The following is a 23,287-nucleotide window of genomic DNA, read 5'->3' on the forward strand; positions in this document are numbered from 1 at the left end:
GGGACATTATTCGAAGAGTCCGATGATGAAGCTACGGGAATTCATTGAAACATGACTTGATATCCAACTTAACATGTGGTATGATTTAAATTTTGTTACCTTACCCAACCCGATTCCACAGTGGTATCCTCACTGATAAAAGTTCAGGAGGACCATCATCTGATATCCGTGCAAATTTGGGTAACGTGTCTTTCTCAGAGACACAATTACATAATCGCAGGCCGATTCATGATCCCGTGAAAACACAAACCGCCCGGGGTGAGTATCGAACCTTACACCTCAGATGTCAATGTTTCAAGGCTCCATTTAAATGTAACACCAATATTAGAAATACGGTCATGATACCACCCCGTTGAATTACCTTAATACCATAGATTAAACAATACCATAGTCACGTGTTTGTAAGCGGATGCTGTAATGCAGCATATGAATAGCCGTCTTACTGGAATCATTCTCCTGTAACAAAAAGAACATGTCTAGTTCATTGTTATCACATGTCTATCATGAAAATTCGTATGTATTAAAGAATCTAATCATTGACTTTATCTCCGAGTGAAATTCGAAAAAAAGAGTTTGATATCAGTGTTGGATTCTCCAAACCTATATAAATAGGAAAGGTTAAACAAAACCTAAAGTACCAATTATAAAGAATTCATTCATGATTTCGGTCGAGTTGCATATTTTTTGTAATCGTTATTGCTAGTTATGGAAATCAAATACGATGTCGACTTAATTATCGCATACAACAACACATGGTAAATTACAAGAGTACATTGTACATCAAAACAGGCACCTGGAAATTCGTGGCGAGAGACGTGGTGATTAGAAACTGGGTGATGACGCAAGTTAGTTTTACTCGCGAAAACACCACTGTGATAACATGCATGTTAATGTCTAGTCAAGCAGGCTGAAACATGTTTCAAGCATGATATACAACTTAAAAATCTAAAGTAATGTACTTCTTCACAAAGAATAATGATACCAAGGTTATAGATGTATTTAGATGAAAAAAACAATCTTGGTAACTTCAAACCATCAAAGTTGATGGTGTGATTAGCCTGAAAGTACAGTTAACTTTATTTGAATGAAACTTTCATTTATTAAAGCCAACTGCACTTTTTGTCGGATTACATATTAAATAATCTAAATATTTAACTCATTCGAATTAAACTTTTATCTCGATAAAGTAAATACAATTTTGTTGGATTTCAAATCGACAATTTTAAACAAATATCATTAAAAAACTATCAAAAAAGTATTTCTTTTATATTTTATTCGGGGTAACCATGTCCTTAAAATCTACGAATCTAACATAGTTTTAAGACCTTTTCACTGTCACGTGTTGCAGAATGCTAACAGAGCGCAAGCTGAACTTGATTCTCGTAAAACAATAAAGGAAAGCAAGCATACGATCGCATTGTGATATATCATTTAAACCTTAAACTTGAAAATTTCCCGAATTCATATACGGTCCACTTTCTATAAATAAATCAACTTGGCTTTCGTTTTATCGTATGACTTTGGCAAAATACGTGTTTGAACTAAAATGATATGATAAACCATAATTGACAGTTAGAAACGCCTGACGCGTAAATACGGATCATTATACAAACTAGCTTCCATAGTAAAGTACAAACAATCTAGACACCTATGTATCAGAATAATGGTCTAGAATTTGTCTAGTGAGTAAATTCTTTATCTTCTAACAAACTCCTTTTTCATTGGGAAACCTGCCTATTACCCGCAGTTTTCGGCTTCATTGAGAAATGTATATGGATCAGGTTCTGTAATCGGGTTTTAAGTATTAGTTCCCACTGGAAACATTCGTATGAACTAATGAGAGTGTCTCAGGCCCAGACGAAAGGTCGATAATAGGAAGAATGTATGAGTGATATCTAAAATTGATTTTGTTACGTAACCGTCGTTTATTTCACATGAAACAAACAGTCTGTATCACCATCACCTGTACAAACAAGTGACACGATCACAATGGGAATCGGAAGAGAGTATCGAAGGCTTACGAAATCCTAATCCCCAACTCAAAATCGATAAAAAGGATAGATACGTACACAAATGAAACACGGACATCTACGACATGTCATGAAAATATATATAAATATAAGTAAGTAACACCTTGTTCTTTACCGAGAACTTGGCCAAACAGCAAAGCCACCAGGTATACTAATGAACATTAAACATTAACGACACACCAGATTCTTCTACGTCAGCTATATATCCCGATCTTTCCCTACAACGAAACCAACATGGACAGCTTTCCATTAAGCTATATCACTAATGTGATATTTCAATTTTCATATTGTGAATTTTCCATTTCTTGATAGCAACATCAGTGGGGAAGTTCAACGGTCGAAAGAGTGATCTCGTGAAGAAATATTCTAATTTTTCATGAATCCTGAAGTGTTTCAAGCTTGTTAGTTGTTTGTTGTAAATCTTTTAAGAACTTGGCATTACTTATTTAGAATGACGTCGATCAACATGGCTGGTGTCGCCAATGATGCAGAAGACACACTATTGTTCCGGAGCAACTATCATTGTACTTTTTTAAACCTATGATGTGAGGAGGCGAGGGAGGTATATCTAATGCGAGCGAAAGAAAGGTCAAAATTTAGATCGGAATGTGCACTAACCCAATAACTTATTAAATTTTGATGACTACTCTTGTCTGATAATTCAAGAAGATAACCTCAAAGACACGCCAATTAACGACACTTTGAAAAACAAATTTAAAGTTAAAAACTGCATCATACATTACGTTCGTCCTTCTATAATTCTTCAGTGATCCTAAATGACTACTTCTCAAGAAAAAGAGGCGATTGAGAAAAAATCATTGAAGGAAAATCAAGTACACGTATATATCCTGAACAGTGATATTTACTCAAACGTTGCACACAGGTTACCTAAAATCCACCAACAATGCCTATCACCTGAATGTCGAAGTCACACAAGTAAATTGCACCTTTCAATACAAATTTAGAATGAGATACAATAGAGTCAAATATGGAATTAAACTGCCAGGAAAGATTATGAAGCACACTCATATCTTTACGAAGCATAATTTGTCATTAAATTTGGAATTCGACGAACGTTGTTCTGGGGAAGGAAACAGTAATACAAAAAACAGATTTTAAAAAATCAATTTTAGTAGACCATATACCAAAATAAAATATTTATGAATTCTAGCTGATGTAAAATCATAGCTACATCTGTCAAAAAGTTTCCAAACTTCATCTGCGATCTAGCAAACAGTGCGCAGTGATGGCTCATTTGTCATCTCCACTTAATGATGATATATATGTACACTATACAGTGTACACTATATTTTAATATTATGTATCAGATGAAAATGTATATCGTGCACAGATATATAAATTTAAATTAGTATATCTTTGAAATATAGGGTTGTCAAAGAGTTCTATACAGATAATAGCAAAGACGATTTCTTAAAAACTTCTTCTCATCTGTCTTCCGATTACTTTGTATTCTGAATCACAGTAAGGGGATGACAAATATCCTTATTCATCAATATTATGCAATCACCAAGCGATTGTTTTTTTCTAGTTAGCAACACGATACCGTAATGTTGTAAAATAGAGCTGTTTAGATCTTTAATTATTGAGTTAATTATTGAGTTATGGCGCTGTATCCGTATGACAAACTTTGTCGCTAATAACTAATAAAAACTGATGCTTAAAACACGGATAATGGAGAGGTATGGCACCTTTCGATGGAATCCATAAAATTGCAAATAAACCCAAATGTTCTTTCACAATAAACTTGTGATATCCTTTTTATGTTCCAAGCATGTGAGCCTACAAATCAGTGCATCGTTATTATTTTCATGCATTTTTTGCAGGTAGCGTAAGCGATATCCGCTGTGATTTGAGAGAAGCGTGACGTCACCATTCGTTTTGATATTTCGGAGATGCTGTTATACGTAACCTTGGCTCTGATTGGTGTATTTCTATTGTGTGTTCCGCTCAAGGTGACTTCCGGTAAGGCATATTGTTATCTTACAAAAACAAACACTCTTTATCTTCAACTTCTTTAAAAGGATATATATTTAAAATGACAGAATACAAGTTTGTAAATAGTAAATACAAAGGGGACAAATTACACAATATCGATAGATCTAGTGATATTATAACTTGATATTAGATTTTTTTATCTGTTTTCATAGATAAGACAGTTATACAGTTCTATTTATATCATTTACATTATAAATACATTACTTGACATGGTGTTACCTTCAATTTTATTGGTAATGATGATGATACTCTATGCATCATAGTGAAAGATATGTCCTCGTTTATACACTACACTGTATATAGGTACATATAACTGAAATCATTGCTTTTCAAGAGTCGTTTTTTCATTGCTGATTCAGAAATTCAAAAATCTGCGAAAATATCTTTTTGTATTCTTGAATGTTATTCTTGATTTCGGATGGATTTACAAAAAAAAAAATGCTACTGTAATGAGCAGGGCAATATACACATGAAAATATGGAAATCGATAGCATTAGACTCGGCAAATAGAAAATAATGCTTTTTTTAGGTTAATTACTGTCCGATGTTTGTCATGAATATGAATGTTGATATGGGGGACTATTGATATCAACGAATGTTTATACAATGGAGCCAATTTAACATTAATGTCTATGTAAAGGGATTTCTTAAAGTTAACACAAAATCGTGCTTGGATGTTATTGAATAATTATCTAAACTTTTGTTTTTCATTAGTGTCTAAAACGTTATAAGAATTTGGTGAAGGAAAGTTAACATGAAAAGGATTTAGCTGTATAACTATTGTCATGAATGCCACAAATCCTGACTGTATCATTAATAAAAGGCATGAAATGAATATATAGAAAAGCAAAACTGCAATATCGAAATTATAAGATACTTATGATGATTCTAAGTAGAAACACCATAGAAAGTCAATGTATGTTGTTCATTGCGGTACATAGAACATAGAAGTATATATTTAGCGAATAGCGTTTCGAGCAAATCAGATGGTGAGTACATCTGTTTTTTCACTACTGAAAACGTTCACTATGACAATATACATCAATAATGTAAATGCTGTAAGTTGAGACTCCTATGTTAAGATTTCTATGTTAATTTTGGGCTATTACGTAAGAAAATAGGAATATACTTTTACATGATCTCATAATGGTGTATGCTTGACTGCATACCATCCAAATCATTACTTAATTCTCGTAAAATCATGTGTTTATCCATCCAAAAAAGTAAAATAGCAGAATTATGGCATATGACGTGACTGTTCAATAGTACCTAGTTAGATCCAGTATGGTTAGCTTTAAAACGAATGATAGCAATTATTTTCTTAACAAATATTGTTTTAAATGACAAAGTAAACTTTCACATACATTTACTTAATAGCAGTTTGAATTTACGTTCAATTAGAAACAAAGAAATTTTGATTTAAAAAAAAGATTACAGAAAGTCTTAGTCAAGCTGGCAATTCTCTGACGCCGGTTTCGCATATGCGTAGTAGCGTCCGGTGTGACGTATGGAATATTACAGACAAGTATCACAAGAGAATGAGAACCGAAAACATCATTTTAGAGGGGAAATCAATCTAAACCAGCACTTAAAGTATCCAATGTTGCACTAGGCGTGTAGAGCTTGACAGGTCGGTACTGATACGTCCATCATACTGGACCTCATCGACAACCAAATCGCCAAACAAGACACATGATATAAAAGAAAGAAATTGCCATTATCTTGATGAAACACGAGTACGTCCAAGCGTGCATAAAAAAAAAAAAAAAAAAACGGTCGATGTAATCCCGACTCTCCTATTGAACTATTCTAGAACTCACTTCAGTATGAGAAATGTTTAATCGCCATGGTGACCTGTTTGATAATGCCTGCTTCGGGCAGCTGGTTTCGTATCGTTGTCTCTTCGGTGTAATGACGTAGTTGGTGCAAAATAGACGAAATGACGAATCTGATATTATAGTAAAACGATCAAAAAGGGTCACGGAGTTCCCTTCAGGTATAAACAGGTCAATAAACACAAACAGGACTTTAAACTTTCGATAGTAAAGTATTCTCTTATTTGTAGTTTACAAAATTTATATGATATTGGTAATGGAACGTTGTTGCTGAAATATATATTATTGTTGCCCTGTGTTTTAAGGTGACAAGGTCCGTAACGCCACTCTACCGAAATTACATTTTTTTATATTGCAATGCATGAATAGTATAGCTATGAGACTGTATGGTATATAGTGATATTTCACTGGGTATGTTCATTTTTAAACTTGTATAATTTATAGACGGTACTTCAAGATAATTGCATTAAATTATAGTACCGGCTCCAAAACTAAAATGTCCATTTACGTGTTCCACATAATGTGGCCGGATAAAGCCGGTTTTGACTTATTTGAACAATATTCGATTATCGACTGTGATACACGTCAAGAGAACCTGCCATTTTGGCGGTTAATCGTTGCCTTTTCTATACTCACAAAATCGACGTCATAATAGTCACGTATTGGATTGTCATTTATGATGCTTTAAATGACATTTCTGTCCTGTTTTATAGAGGTTTTCCGATGCAGATCTAAACATAGATAGTATATCTGATGGTTCCTTTGTTAGTTACTTGGATTGACTAAGATTTTTGTGGCGGAGGTTGCTGATTGAGGAAGCAAAAACGCTGACCCATCCGAAACTCCTGTTTTCATGAGGTCTTGTATGAATCATTCTGATGTTTATATTTTACGCTATTTTTATCGGATTTGATATAAAATTGAAATTCCAATATATTCGTACCTTATTTGTACCTTACTGTTATTATTATTCCATTCAAGTTCTTTTAAACACTAATGGTATTTTGTCTGATTATCCATATTTTGCGTAAACTTAGGTTATCAAATAATAAAAAAACACGAGGAAATGTCAAGATACTTCCTTGCCAAATTATGTAGGAAATAACCTGTCTGTCACTAATTCACAATGCTTCCGTTAATAAAGATACCCCTAGTGATATATGTCCTTCAAACTTCCTTTATCATTCATCGTATCCCTGTTTAAACAAATACATAATATATTACCAAACACGGTGTCTTAGATATTTTTTCCATGTTGATAGGTTTGGCTTTATGATAATTGGTGAACATGATGTACCTTTTCCTATGTTTTAAACTAAAGACAGAAGTCCTAGAAGAAGAATAAACTGATGAATTCTAGTTGTATCGCCATGACAGGAATGTCTCCTCCATCAAACAAGGAAATGTTTGGAATTTTGTAGGAGACTTTTTAAAGCGGTGTACACATAACCTGTGAAGTAAAATTGAAGTCCGGCTTACATAATCTATGGTAACGAATCGGAGAGCCAAAGAATTCAGCATTGGTTTATCTCCCCCTTCCCCCCGCCATGTCTTTTTTTTTTTTTTTTTTTTTGTTTGTTTTTTGTTTTTGTTTTTGTTTTGTTTTTTGTTTTTTTTTAAATAAAAGTGCTTTCTCCTGAACCAATAGAAGAATACCGAACGTCGCTGTTGTCTAATGCATGTACATTTTGTATAAGGAGGCCTACGTGTGGTGGCGATACAGCTTCTACTTAAAGGAATTTATCAGTTCATTTTCTGCTAGCTTTTCTGTCTTCAGTTTAAGACGCAGCATAAGATATATCATGTATATTAAAACTTAAGTCCCACTTGCTTATAAACTTCGGAGACCAGTACAAGTACATAGACAAGTGTTTTGGATACGTTAGGCCTAGTAAAATTATATCTCATTAAAATGTTTACATTTCAACTTAATTTAGATCTATGAATCACTGTACAAATTCATATGAAAAATACAACATTTCCTGATATTTCAAATCAAAAGCATGGTTCGTTCTCTGATATAATATAAAATTGACATGTCTCTATCCTACATATCTTTGTAGGATAACATGCAGGTATCATTCTGTAAGATATCAAGAAATAAATGTCAGATGTTTTTACTGCCAGTCATCACGATGGGAAAATGTACATTTAGACGAAATCTTTTTAGGTGTGTGAAGTCGATCTGCATCTAAAATTAATCTTTGAATCACTTCTATATCTAATTCACCAGTAAATATAATTATAGTCTTCCAGGATGGGTTCGGTAGGTACCGTAAAAAGCAACTTATAATATGTATCTACTGAGGATAAACTTAGATGTTGTTCGGATTGGTGAGCAGACTCTTACATTTCAAGAATAGTACAAGTTTATGTTTCGATTTTAAAGTTCATATGTAAAACGCATGCACATGTTTATTGCACCTTTAAGCATGCACGGAGTGATTAACACAATTTTTCACGAGTAGTATACTGCAGCACACAGCTGTTTTGTCTTTTGATAATTCGTCCCTTTGCTAAAGTATGTTTTGATAAAAAACAGTCTATGGGAATGAAAGAAATATAATGACTCAGAAATAATATTCTTTCATCAACTTGAAAGCAGTGTGTACAGATGGGTGGGAAACGTTGACTCCCTGGAATCAGAAACAAACATGGGAATTGGTTCAAAACAGATGAAGGCATGTGTGTCTGAATACCTCGCCTATTACTGCGACCGTCTATCGTCCCTCTTTACATCAATCGAGTCTTAGCCAATCAAGCGCCGACAAAATCCGATCTTTTGTGTTCGAGACAAACTAGCCGAGGAATAAAACTATTATTTCTCTGTCTACTTATCTGGATAAAACAGGGAATATATTTGGCACGGAATATTAGACTGTCGCCGAAATTCCTACTTCCGGTTTCGTTTCCACACAACTGACGCCAATTTCCGGTATATTGATTCTGGTGGCCGTGATCGCGGGTTAGATGTCATGTTGTTGGATGCTATTATTGAGCACGGTTATTAACGCAGATAGAAGCGACTATTGGTCAGTATAACTCTCAAGTAAATGGCTTCCATGACACAACAATCGCCATTAGCTTACGCCTGGAGGAGACAAGTTGAGCTTGGGAGCTTTTCAGCATGACTCCGAGAACACATAAAGGGTCATTATAACTTTGTTTGTCTACAAATGGAGGATGAACGTGTTACTATGGAATGCGAACCTTCTGACATTATATAATCTAGATCCCTGAGATGCTTGATTACATTGTAAAATGTTTAATGGCCTGTACATACTCCTAAGAGTACATAATCACATCGGGTGCATCGTGCCACAAGTGTAGGAATGTGTTAAAGTTCCCTAGTACACACTTCTTTAATAATCACACTGTACTTTTGGTAAAGACTGCAAAATAGATAACTGATAACATTGTGAGAAACGACTTGATGCGTCACAATCGATAATGTCAATAACGGTTTTACCTAATGATATTATCATTTGATACAAATCTTAATTTCTTTTCAAAACCATAAATCGCATAAAGATATGATATGATAGCCATAAGATCCCCAACAACATCAATTGTTTCAAAGTTAAAAATCAAAAGATCCTATTTTTGTGAATGCAACAGAATTATGTATAATATAACGATTATTTCCTTTGTTGCTTTCAGTGGTCTTTTAAATTTAGAGTAAGGAGTAAACTCGAAATTTCAACCTCGTATCCATTTTGTAAATCCGAAAGTCCAGATATCATCTCAGGTCTAGAACGGAAAATTTTTGTTGGAGGGCATTTCATAAATCATTTGACAATGAATTCAAATCCGATAAACAAAACGTACTCCAGTCAGTTATCTGTGTTATTGTACAAAGCAACGGGCCGAAAACGATCTACATGAGTGACCCAGTAGAGGTTTAGATCAAACGAAAGACGACTTTATACCACAGGGACATTCTCCATCCATTAAATGGTTTTATAGGTCAGTGGTTTCAGGAACAAAATTATAATCTTTCTTTATGAGTGTTAAATTGACTAATGATAGGATCGAACGATGAAAGTTATTACATTATTGTATTTTAACCAGACAATAGCTCATAATATGAAGACAATAGCTGTGATCCGTCCCGAGATAACCTTTACTACTTGTAGAACAAACAATGTTTTGTTGCAGAGAATGGACATCGATTTTGGGAAGGACAAATACACATTCTGTGTACTATGAAAATTTGGCAAATTTGCTTGATAAATTTCGTGATCATTTGACATATTACAGAATATGTAGTCGTTTGCTCAATTGTTTACGACATGTTAAATTTTCAAGTGATGTTAAAGCCGTAAAATATTAAATCTGACATTAGCATCATTAGTGAGAAACCAAGATGGCCAGCTGTAACTTATATACCTTCCCGAAATGAAAAGCATATTCCTAATTAAACATTTGTTGAATTGAAATTTGTCTCTCCTTTAATCGGTGTACATTTGAATGCATGTTGGTATATACAAGGCACAGCACTTTTGGGCTAGTGATGCTTAACGTCCCATGACTATGTAAACAAAATATGCGTTGTCACTTTTATCTAATATGTTGACAGCATTGATGTCGTACTTGTTGATAACACATTAAAGATTAAATCGTTTCATTCTCAGCATGTTACGAAAGACGGGGCTAATGTTTTGCGGTGGTCCTATCTTACTCAAGTATTGATTTTCGTGCTTTGTTTATTAAACTTTGGCCTTTATAACATAACTAACTCTGTTATCAGTATAATGACACATACTGTATAGCAGTTTGATTTGGGATGTGGGGGGGGGGGGGGGCTAATATTTCTATGTAAAGAGACATGACAAATGGTTTACAGCGAAATTATACCCACCACAAATATTACAAATTATACAGTATTTGCTTCTTCGTAAGGTTAAACCGCGTTATATAACGCTGCATGTTAGGCACCAGTCTGTAGCCAAGTATCGATATTTAAAAAAGACATTGCTGACGGATGTATGTACTTTTCATAGTCTCTGGAGGTTCGCTGGGTGATCGTGTACATAAACGTCGTTAACGGCTACAATAAAGCATAGTGCAGTTTAGGATGAAAGGTTAAAAGCGGTCGATTCAGTTTCACAACAAGAAATTTAGTATACCTTTAATGAATGTCTCATTAATAATCCCCTCTTTCATTACTGTTCTGGAACCAACTTTTTTTTAAAAATGTGAATCAGTCACAAACCTACGTTAATAGTTTATCGCTATTGACCCAGGTTGTCATGGAAATAAAGGCGTAATGTGGTTAAATGGAATAGAACGAATTCATATAGCTCAAACACAAAATTAATACTACAAGATATATAACCATTTTGATTAACCCTTTATTCAGTAATGAAGTTGTCTTATAGGATCAATCTAATTTAAGTCAGATATGTGCATCTCATTTCGATTCGTTTCCTGTAATTCACATAGCGCATTTCATAACGAGACATCGAAATCTAATTAGACACACATATCGTAAAATTGTGTGGGTTTTCCTGATAATTATATCAAAGGATGTCTTTTATTTATTTTCTATCGTAAATATTTTTTGTTTACGTAATACCGAGATATAGTTTAGGCTTTTTTCTCCTTTCATCCAATTTTTCACTGGTTGAATATCCTGATGTTGTGACTTGTGACTAATTTAGACACCACGTGAATCTTTTTGCTTAAATGGTTACCTATCTTTTGTTGCAGTAGGTTTTCATAGATATTACTTCACATTAATTTCACGCTTAAGATAAATACCAGTTATCAATCGTTTTTGAATCTCTTTGTTGATGCTAGAACTAATTTCGTTATAATTATATCTGTTTAAAAAGTAATTTCCATGTGCACGTAAACTACCCCTGACTGACAGCGTTGAATATTAATTTTATGGTTTGCTGACATCAAATGTCCATAATTCCTCCAGAAAGACATTTTAACGCCAACTATAACGGATCTGCAGTCTCGTGGAAATTATACATCAATTTTAACCACAGACTGTGAGAAGATGGATGTCTTAAATATTGTACTATCGAAACGCTATACGTTTTCCAAGTGTTTACGAGACTCGTTTAATGCAATAATAATTTACGTAACCTGCATTACACAAACAACATTTCCCTTTCATAACGTCATACGGAAAGCCTTTTTGTCAGCGATTTGTGAGCGGCTTTTGAAAACTTTGTTAACGGTACCATGTAAATTCGCCTAAATTTCAGTGGAATTTTATCCCCCCTCCCCTTCTCTTTGCTTTCAATTGTAATATCGGGACATATACCAGGTGAAAGACTTTGTCAAAAGGAAGTAAAGATTGCTAAAAATCTTAATAATTCTATCTGTACACAGGCCTATACATTTGTGTCAAGGGAAAACACAAGCGATTTTGGAAACTTTGGTGATATTTAAGCTGTATCACAAATAATTTTTTTCCACTGTCGATCTGCCCTAGTATACTGCTTCCGTCTATTTTTATCTGAGACATCATCTATTTCTCTGGTTTATTGACATTATATTAAGAAGTAGGAAGGTTTAATTTTTCACGTAAATGACGTAATGTTTTATTTTTTTTCTGAAGAGAAAGCTAGCAATTCAATCTAACATTGAATATTAACACAACTTAAGATAAATGATCCAGCTGACACCTTGATGACCTTAATGCTCCTATAAGAAAACTTCTGTCGGGCAAATGACGTGTGCACGATCTGATTATCTGCTATGCACATCGTGCATGTTCTATTAAAAGGTTAGTGCGCATCACGAATACCAAAGGTTAGGGTGCTTTATTGACGCTTTCCGTTATCTCGCAGAAATAATGTTTTATGACAAAAGTTGACACGAAACTATTCAAGATTCATTGTGTCAGCGGATCTCATTGGCGATCAAAGCGAGCTTCATAAATGAACGTGCTTAACATTTCTGTATTTTATTGCCTTTACTCAAGACTTCTAGCCTCTTGGATGCTATGTCATAATTTGTTATAGGGAAAAAATCATTGTTAAATCTAATGTGCAGAAAGAGGATTAAATGGCCAATGTTAACTTGAGGATGAATAATTTCTTTGTGATGCAATTGTTATGATGTATGATGACTGCACACTTCGTTTTTTATGTGTGCATCATTTATCGATGACTTTAAGTAATCCAATATCATTCTTAAATAACAGCAGCAACCTTGCATCACCATGCTTGATGTGCTTTTGAAATAATTCAATGTTGCAAATTTCTGCAATTATCAAATTTTAGGATTAATGCACATTCCGATCTAGTTTCTGACATTTCTGAGCTTTTAGAGTGGTTTCCGAGTCCTAGGAAAGCGATACAGCTCCATGACGGGGTTTAATCTATCACTTTATACTAATTAATCCATTCTTTGTTGTGTTGAAAGGTGCCCTTCACCTCTTGGTTTGAATTTGATTTAATCTATGAGGTACGACAACATATGTGGGACTCTACAGAACAAGATATTTCCTTTTTGCCTGCTACCTTTAAATAATTAAATCGTTTACAGCTGATCTATCACCATGTAGCAAAAAATGAAGACTTCCATATTTCCCTGCCTCCTTTGTTTTTTGTTAGCATTTTATCACATTGTACGTTCCAAGGACGGATGGAAATGTTTAAATTAATAAAAGTTGCAGGCATTTTGCAGTCCAACAATCATCAGGACAGCAGTAGTCTTTTGATGAAAATTTCTATCTAGGATTGTGATAATAGTTTCTATTCCTGAAGCACGACATGCGCGTCTCCATTGAGATGCAATGAGTGATTCTTGTTATTATTGACGTGACAGAGATTGATACATTCTAAACATATAGTTACATTCGTTTGGATCTCAAGTCAGACAGTTTGTAACATCCATTGATATTATTTTGGGTCTTTCCAAATCGTAAACAGAAATTATTTTGGATCTACAGAATACATTTTGACTGGTTTCGAAGACATCGCACATTTGAAACATTTTTATCATTCACTATGAATTATTTATCCTTGGGATTTTTTATTTTAAATTTGGAACATTTCATTTCAGAATACCAGATCTGTATAAACAAGAGCACGCCTGTGATGACAGATGAACAACGTTTATACACTGTTCTGATGAAAGATTACGATCGGAACACCCGTCCTGTTTTCAATGCCTCTCATCCAGTCAATGTCTCCGTCGGTATTACTCTGACGCAAATATTTGACGTAGTGAGTATAATTTATCATTGTGATGAAATAAGAATAGTTTTATGTATCCAATACAAGCTTTCCCGGAACGCATTGCGGTACCTTACAAAACACCTATATAATTGTCCATTATACAAGTGTAGTGTTAAGGAACGAAAATTGGTACATCATAATAACGGATAAATGAATTTAAACTCGTCTTAACGAATTGAAGAATTGGCTATTTCCAAATAGGAAAAAAAATCGCGATTGTTGGCGTTCATTTGTCCAGGTTTTGTCTTTTCTTTTCATTTCAATCTATTTTGATTGTGTTCGTACGTGTTTGTGTAAAGATAAGCTTTAAAGTCAAAAGGTACATGTGAATTTTTAATTCAACCCCATGTGATCAGTTTACAATATCAGACTTTAACGTCATGGTGTTGGAGATATCTTCGAACACATAAAAAGTTTGTGGGAAATGAATTTCATGTTCTGAGGTATGCAAGCTTTAATTTGTTGTATAACCTAAACTTCTATCCCTTTCTTATTCAGGACGAGAAAAATCAGGTGATTACAACAAATATTTGGCTTGACCAGGTAAGTCATGTCCTGTAAATATGGACGTGAACGTCGAAAGCTATTTGATTGTTTTATCATAAACCATAAACATTTACATTCTAATAGTTCTCTCATTTGTTACATATCTTCATTCTTCTGATATTTAAAATAGTTAAGAAATAAATTCCTATCCACTTGTAAAGAAAACACTATCGATAATATCGTCTGTTGTAGGAATGGAAAGACGAGAAATTGACGTGGGACCCCGCTCATTACAATGGTCTGTCCGTTCTTAGAGTTCCATGCAAAAGTTTATGGCTTCCTGACATCGTCCTCTATAACAGGTTCGTATGTCCATCTATCTGTCCTTAAAAGTCGTGTGACTTTGCCATCCACTGGTCCATTGATACCGTTCGTTCTCTGCAGGGTGTAATCGTATTCGTCCATATACGCATGTGACATAAATATGTCTAGGCTTCTTACCTTTCTATAGCACGAGTATTTTTATTCGTTCATATGGTCCTTGTTTTGATTTGTGTACCGCACAGGCTTACACGTCATGGCTGTCGCCCGCTCCATCACCAATTGCTTTAAACTGAAAGGCTGCATTATCAGCCCGTTTCTCTTGGGACGACTATGATATTAGGAAATATGAGTGTAAAAACTCACCGTCGAGACCAGAAACGCTTTATTATTTTCAAGGCCAATACTATGTCATGAATGACATATTATGCTATGTTTAATAATTCATACCTTATTCAATATAAGGAACGAGTACGTTTTCTAACACAGTGAAAGACGAACAGTGAATACGTTTCGGAACTTCTCTGGAACAAATTTTGTGCATAAACACATGCCAAGATTCCATACACAAAAGGAGGAATTAGAATGTAGTTTGTTTTATCATTTTGTACACAAGTCAGTAAAGTTGTTTTATTATTTTATAAATTTATGTTGAGCTTTCTTTCAATGATAATAAGCAATATTTGTAAATCACAACGTGTCTTGGATCTACATTTCTGTATTTATTAAGAATTACATCTCATCGAGTATTGTATGTGAAAAAGTCCAGAAATGTCCACTCTAATAGTTACCGTGTAATCACTTTAAACCCAGTAGTGAATATAAGGTGCATTTCTTATATTCTCATGTCGGTACTTATTACGTTAGCATTGCTCCATAACGTTACAAAGCATATAACGCATTTGTCTTTTAATTCCCAAACGAATATAAGTCAAGGGGGTCGGCAGCGTGTCAGGATGCGTGTAAATAAGGCAAGTCAATAGCTTGGCGTTACTTTGTCGGTTGGAGATATTATTCACTTATAAACATTCCAAAATCAATTTTCCGTGATCCGAGGGAACTTAGATAATCTCCAATATCGGACACTATGCATAGGAATAAATGTCGTTGTTGTAGACCCAATCATTCATCATTTAGATTCGAATCTGAGTCACGTGGGCGCTTGACTAAAGAGCGATACTGATCAGGATGACCCCTATGGCGGCGCTTGTCAGTTGTTTAATGACGAATTATGGGTAACTTGGCACTCTGGACACGGGGCAATTGGTTTGAACGTGTGCAAGTGTCAACTTTGCTCACAAAAATACCTATCACAGTGATCAACTTGGTTAGAGCGACGGTGTGACTGAGACACAGACGTTATGGGTCACAAAATCTGTCCGTCTGACTGTTACAACTTATCAAAATTTTCTTACCGTGACAACATAAAACACTGAATAGACTCTTTATCCTGACTTATTGCCTGCAACTGAAGTTAGTTTCTTTACTGTGGTTCCTTTTTGGACATAATTGATTGTGTATTTGTAATACCATTTAAATTATATTCTTTATGAGCCACACCGTTCGCTGGCACCGTTTTACTGAAAAAGTTGTATTTATTTTTGTTGGATAAGAAGCTTATAGATAAGGAAACTAACTGTTTCACGAACTATTTTTTTTTTTTTTTTTTTTTTTGGGGGGGGGGGGGGGGGGGGGGGGGGGGGGGGGGATGCGTCCTCTTTGCCTTAAGTATTTCTAACACTTTCACCTTGACCACATGTATTTGTTTAACATGCAACCGACTGAAATCCAAATATATTCCCATTCTCATCATTAAACTGTGCAGGGTACCTTCTAAGTGATGTACATGATATCAAGATATTACTACGAAGGATAAACAAGTTTCTGTCAAATTAGTATATACTTATGTTTTTATTGCAATACTACTACATTGCTCCCATCAGTTCCTGTACCTCTATCGCAGTTTACATATGTTACCTCACCCCTTCTCTCTCAAACATATTCTGCAGGATGTCTCTTTCTGGTCTGCAAAATACAATACTGTTCAGCTTCAGAAAATCAATTAGCTTATGGAAGTATTATAATATTTTGGAGAAAGAATTTGTATTGTAATTGTATTGTATTTGTAAGCTAAACCGAATTTACGAAATATTTTCTCTTCCTCTTAGAAAATTTATTTAGATATTTTTTGTAATAATATAAACAACAGTTGGATGATCAATTGGATTCTGTTTTCAGTGCTGAGGATTATACACAAGGTTTCATGGAAGCTCTAGCCATGGTTTCGAGTAATGGTAATGTTTTCTGGCCACCCATCGTCAAACTTCGAAGCACATGCGCAATAGACATAACCTACTTCCCTTTCGATGATCAAATATGCCGAATGAAAGTTGGATCATGGGCATACGATGGTTTTCAAGTGGATGTGTTCAACAGATCTAATAGTATAGATTTGTCCAATTTTGTCAGCAATGGGGAGTGGGAACTCATCGGAGTTAAGGCCGTTCGGAACGTTGTCAAGTACCAGTGCTGCCCAGAATCTTTTCCGGATGTGACGTTTACATTACACATCAGCAGGAGGACATTATATTATACTTACAACGTCATCATTCCTTGTGTAATGTTATCTGTGCTGACGTTGCTGGGGTTCTGGATGAGGCCCGACAGTGGGGAGAAGGTGACTTTAGGATTAACGGTGTTACTGGCTTTTTCTGTGTTTATGCTATTGATTGCTGAGAACATGCCGGCCACATCCAGTTTTGTTCCACTCATCGGTAAGTAAACGCGTTACAGTGCATAACTATAACTAGTGTAAGGAAATGCTTTATTTTGTACAATCTTTAAGATAGCAGGTGGTGGACATTGCTGTTAGTCGTTCAGTCCCCGTGGTTTGCCTTAACTTTATTTCACGTTTTAATTCATTCGAATTATGTTACGATTCTGAATATAAATATGTACTTGACACTGTTCTTAAATTATCTGATAAATATAAAAACAATATATCTAATTATCAGACTGCTGTATTTCCTAGTTTAGATTTTTGCTTTACTTTCGTCCACTTTGAAGTTTCCTCAGTTGCCTCCCAGACTTCGAATTTTTAGGCCCTCAGCATCACTGACGAGTCCTAGAAGGACGAAACAATGGTACAAATGTATGATGTAATCACACTGAACAAATGAAGCGTGATATACAATGTATATCTTCAAAACTCTGACCTAAATCTGCAACATTCCTGCATATCAATAAAAGATACTGGGTTTAGGTAATTACAGTCTTGTTACGCCTGAAATTAATAATGCAGTCTGTGTTTGTTCCACGTAAAGTGACTTTTTGAAATATCCTTTAGAACATTCTTTTGAAGATAGCTTACAAACTGGAATGCCTGTTATGTACATGACAATCTAACTAAAATGGGTTAAAGAAAACCTAAGAGAGTATAAGTATGAAAAATAATAAATCATATTCATGTCTTATTAATGGAATTACTGTTCGATCGGATATAAGAGGTTAAGAATTCGTTTCATGTTTTGTCAAAATTTTCTTTGTGTTTGCGATTTTTTTTTTTTTTATTTTATTTTTAGAAAAGAAAATGATCATTATAGTTTTTGACTTTTTGTACACTCAATAAATTACTATATTAACGATACCGTTTCGTCACTGCAATAATAAAATCTGCAAGGATACCTGGTATCGATAGATTAAAATTTCTAGTTTACTGAATAAACAAAACGAAATCAATAACATGTCAACATAATAATAATCCTGACTCAAATGCAATTACAAACTAGTGCAAGATATGAACAAATGAAAGATTTAGTACACGGATAATATTACCAGATGTGCAAAAAGATTAAGCGTCTTCTGGTTCATCAACGACACCAGTCTTGGTCGATCCGAGGAAGTAATGTCACGTTCTCCCATGAAAACAATGTATACAACAACAGAACCCACCGGCAAACTAACGAATATCACAACCGTACAGCTTCTTGTTGAACAAAAAGCAGATCAGTTTGCAGTGAGATCTGAATGATGACCGTGAAACTTCCCCATAATTTCCATCAACCCTATGTTATGAGTTTTTCCGTCTGTTGACAACTTCTTGCGCGAACATCTAATAATGGGAACAGGCCCTTGATTATCAGAAATCTTAATAGCGGCAATCATGTAAAATCGGTGAGGACAGTTTATTTGATATTTATTGTTTTAATGATAATTTAATTAATAATTAGAAAATCTTTTCAATGAAGTTATTGTCGTTCAGGTTATATTTAAGTGATGGTTTTTATCCATTATGTCTTAAACATGTTTAAACATATCAAAATCAAGCACCAGAAACATGATGCAGAGGTTTTCTCCTTAATTTCTTATACTCTTAACCAATTATGAGAATACCTCATGGCCTCGTGTTAATGATATGTATATTTTGAAGACTACACATTAACAGTTGATTAACAGTATGTCTGCTTACATGTTAGGGTGGAAACCCAAAAGGGTTCCTTCCATTGGTCTTATAATCAATAAGACGCGGGCGAAATATGTTTGTAAAAGGAATGTTAGAATGAGGAAAGAAAACAAGAGAATTAGAGAAGAATTTCGTATTAATCGTCAGCAATACTGACAACTCGCCGTGAAAATCTAGTTCAAAATAAAATAATCATACCTGTTATGCAATGTATATCTTTAGTTTGTCATAAGACATAAAATATCAATATGTTAATTAGTCCATGGATTTGAACACTTTGACTAAAACACGAGTATAAATCAGGGAAGGTCTTATATCGCCCATTTCCTCACTAGTCATCACTAGTTCAAACTGTACCTGCTAAGGGTTTAGACACGCCATAATTAATGAATGCTAGGAAGATTCGAACTGAAGTGGCCCTGAACGGAAACCATCAACGACTACTTATTTTTGCCTTGGTATTCTTAATTCCTTTAGATATTCGTTACTTCTGTCGCCATCAAGATCTCATGCATTGTAATTGGTTTGACAGCGTGAATGAAGTTTTAGGACTTTTCAAGTCGACTTTGCTGCTCAACAGTCGTTATGCCTTTGTCTGGTGGAAGAGAGTCACATGGCTACAGGACATTTCAATCAGTAGATTTTGTAGGAAAATTACAAAGCCCTCAGGAATACTAGAAGAGAAAAAAATATATGAATACATTTGACGACGGTAGCAATACTGAGACTTAAAACTTAATAAGCACGGCTATCAGAATAGATTGCGATGCACCTTTTGTAGAATGCACTGGAGACAGTTGATGGTCTGAGAAAAGTCGAGATTCTATTTTGGTGACGCTCTGAGGGAAACATCAAATGGAAAGGAGTCTATTGAGAAAATACGGGAAAGATCATGACATTTTTTAATACTTAGATAATTAGATACGTACCATCCAAGCAATGAAGTAAATAGCATATTCCGTCCATCAAGGATTCAGCAGTGATGCTAAGAGTCTAAACCTTCAAGCATATGAAGTATTGACATTTGAATAAGGAACCTTATATTTCATTTGGTAATTTCCGTATATATGATAATTCTTATATAACACCAAGTACATATGTAGACGCCGGGAACTAAATTTATGGGCTAGGTTAGGTTAAAAGACAAAACGGAATATGAAACATGCAGATATAGGAAAAACAAACAAAATGAATTATTTTTTGTTTATTTATTTTTTTCGTTTTTATTCCATGAATATATTTGATTATGACATTAGTGTGTTTGTTTTTGTAGACATATGTATAAGTATGGTATGAAAAATTAAGCACTTTAAATGTAGAAAATGTACCAACGTCTTTATTAAAGCAAATTATTTCGTTCAGTAGTCCGCCCTTTCGTGCTAACAGATACATTGTTTATCCTCTTGGCCCGATTTCTACAATAACTATCGCTTTATCGCTCTTTTCTGATAACATAATGTATCATAATGGTTCAACACATTTCCCCCTGTTGGTAAATATCATTCGTCAAAGATTTCGCTCACTAGTGATAGTTGTTGTGGATCACGTGGATGAAATATGTTTACTGATTGGCAGAAAAGTTTTGCCCTCTTCTTTAGTTCTATTGAATGACTTTACGATCCTTATTTGGCGCTATATAGGTGGCATATTGGTTACATAATTCCATTTCATTTCTTCAATAGTTCGTTTGAACTCGGGTTGTGAAGGGATTTCCTTCTTTTATCTGGTCGTTTTTTTTTGTGAATATTTTTAGATTTATGATTAATGCAAGTCTATGTTATTTCTTTCAGGAATTTACTTAACTACAGTAATGGCACTGACCTCGATGTCTGTCATTCTGGCCGTTGTGACGTCAAACATCAACCAACGCGGTTTCAAAGAAACAGATCTACCATCATTCTTAAAAGGATTTATCATATTCCTCAGCAAAACAATGTGCATGAAACTCGCACATATAAATTACGAAAACCTGGACGAAGTCAAGTTAGAACAGATTCGAAATGGCATGAGGGATAACTATGCACGACATATGAAAACTACTTTTTCGAACGATTCTGGCTGTAACTTGATTGAATATGAAAATGGCGAGCCTCGAGCATCAGGAAATGCTAATGCAAGACTTAATCCGGGAGATCGAAATTGGGAACTCCAGGAGATTTTAAATCGTCTTCAAATTCTTATTCAAAAAGAGGAAGAGAAAGAAAAATCAGACACATTGGCAAAACGTTGGATGGAAGCGTCGGAAGTGATAGATCGGTTTTTGTTTTGGGTTTTTGTCTTTGGAACTGTGATTTCTTCCGTATTTCTGTTGATTATATATCCGACTATCAAGGAAGTGTCAGTTGACAGCTGAGACAAACCATAGCTGTAACAGATCAAAATCCTGCGTCTTCCTTGCGTTTGATTCACGCATGTTTGAATTTTGTCACGCGTCAGTGATTTCCGATACGGATCAAGATGACTCGATATATTTTCGAAAAAAAAAAAATGGATTTATCAATGGTTTGTGGCGAGTCGGAATTTTCTAATGTGGATATGTGTTACCCATTAGAAGTCGCAAATTTCCGACGGAAGGGGGCTTTATGTGACTCCTTAGATGTAAGCAGACTCTGGTTTAGATTTACGTGACGTGAAAGTGTCAGCATGTTTCTACGTGGATAGATATCTGACTTGTCATAATTTGACAATATCGGTTTGGATTAAGGTGACATTTCAGCACTTAGGAGTTTCCGGAAATTACAGGTTAGCACTTCGAATTACGTGCATTGTCAAATACTGCAGCATTAATTCACGAAGATGCTTTATGAACCCGGCTGAATTTGATTTCCTATCGCTGTTCTGTGACATGAATTTATATCAATAGTAACCTGTGTTGTTCGAAATAGATATGCATGTTTATATTTATATTAAACTACGCACGAATATAACAATACCGAAATTATCACTATCACTACAGTATCTTATTAGAGTTAATATCATTCATTTTAGGTCGCCTGAGACGGGGTTCCAAATGACCTTTTGCAATCATCTTTTGTTTATCGTCGATACACTCACTATCTGTTTTTTATAAATACTGATACAAATTAAACTGAATTTCTTGAAAAGTGACATCGCGAAAAGTAAGTAAAAATATGCGATACTTTCCTCAAGGCCTAATTGGCATACATTTCAAAACCTCTTTTCTAAAGACCAAGATAAGATAGAGTCATGAAGTACATATCATATATGGAAGTGTGTTGAAGTGCTTTGCCATAATTGCGACTTTCAGTACCCTGCTCTTTCATTTGCTCATATGGATGGGGTAAAATCTATTGCACCTTGTACATTGTTCACAAAACACAGGATAATGTTTATGAGAAAAAAATGATTCAGAAGTTTTGTAAGGTATTTCGACAGTATGCACATATTGATCTCAGTTGACATCCAAGGGTTCATAGCCCGGACCAAACCAGAACAGAATACTAAATAATACTTACATTAGGGAGCGTAATTTGTACTTATCCGACAGCAGTTTGATTGTTTGCTTCTACATGTATTGACCCTGGATGTCCACCAGAGACCCAAAGAGGTGTGGTGAATAGATGACAAATTGAAGGAAATTCAAACACCTTCTGAAAAAGAAGTATCAAACAGATATAAGGGGTTTGGGGAGCTGTAACAAAGAATTTCATTACCCAAACATTTCACATTTCCCTTGGCTTACTAAAATTCTTTTATGATTTGTTTTTCTTGAATATTAGACACGTTTCAAACTTGGTGCATATAATCAAAATATGATTATTGTAATATAATACTTAGGTGATTCGCTTAAGTCCTTTGATGTCTTCTCTAAAGTTTTGACAAAGAGGACGTCCACTTCTTATATTTGAGAAAAGAGCAGCACACTGCTTGATTGTAAAGAATCGGTATTTTAGTTAGATTATGACTGCAGAT

General features: G+C 34.7%; 1 protein-coding gene across 1 annotated transcript; it reads left to right on the plus strand.

The window, feature by feature from the left end:
• The first annotated feature begins 3,943 nt into the window (after positions 1–3,943).
• LOC132560164 (neuronal acetylcholine receptor subunit alpha-9-like) lies at positions 3,944–21,707 on the plus strand. The gene is made up of 6 exons (XM_060224816.1): positions 3,944–4,013; positions 13,910–14,073; positions 14,584–14,628; positions 14,824–14,933; positions 17,131–17,666; positions 21,145–21,707. The coding sequence occupies exons 1-6, from the start codon at positions 3,944–3,946 to the stop codon at positions 21,705–21,707; spliced, it is 1,488 nt and encodes a 495-aa protein (XP_060080799.1).
• The last annotated feature ends 1,580 nt before the right edge of the window (positions 21,708–23,287 follow it).

This window comes from Ylistrum balloti, unplaced genomic scaffold (genome assembly GCF_031769215.1).
Source record: "Ylistrum balloti isolate Yb309-2 unplaced genomic scaffold, AGI_CSIRO_Ybal_v1 Utg371024, whole genome shotgun sequence".
NCBI classification, from domain to species: domain Eukaryota; kingdom Metazoa; phylum Mollusca; class Bivalvia; order Pectinida; family Pectinidae; genus Ylistrum; species Ylistrum balloti.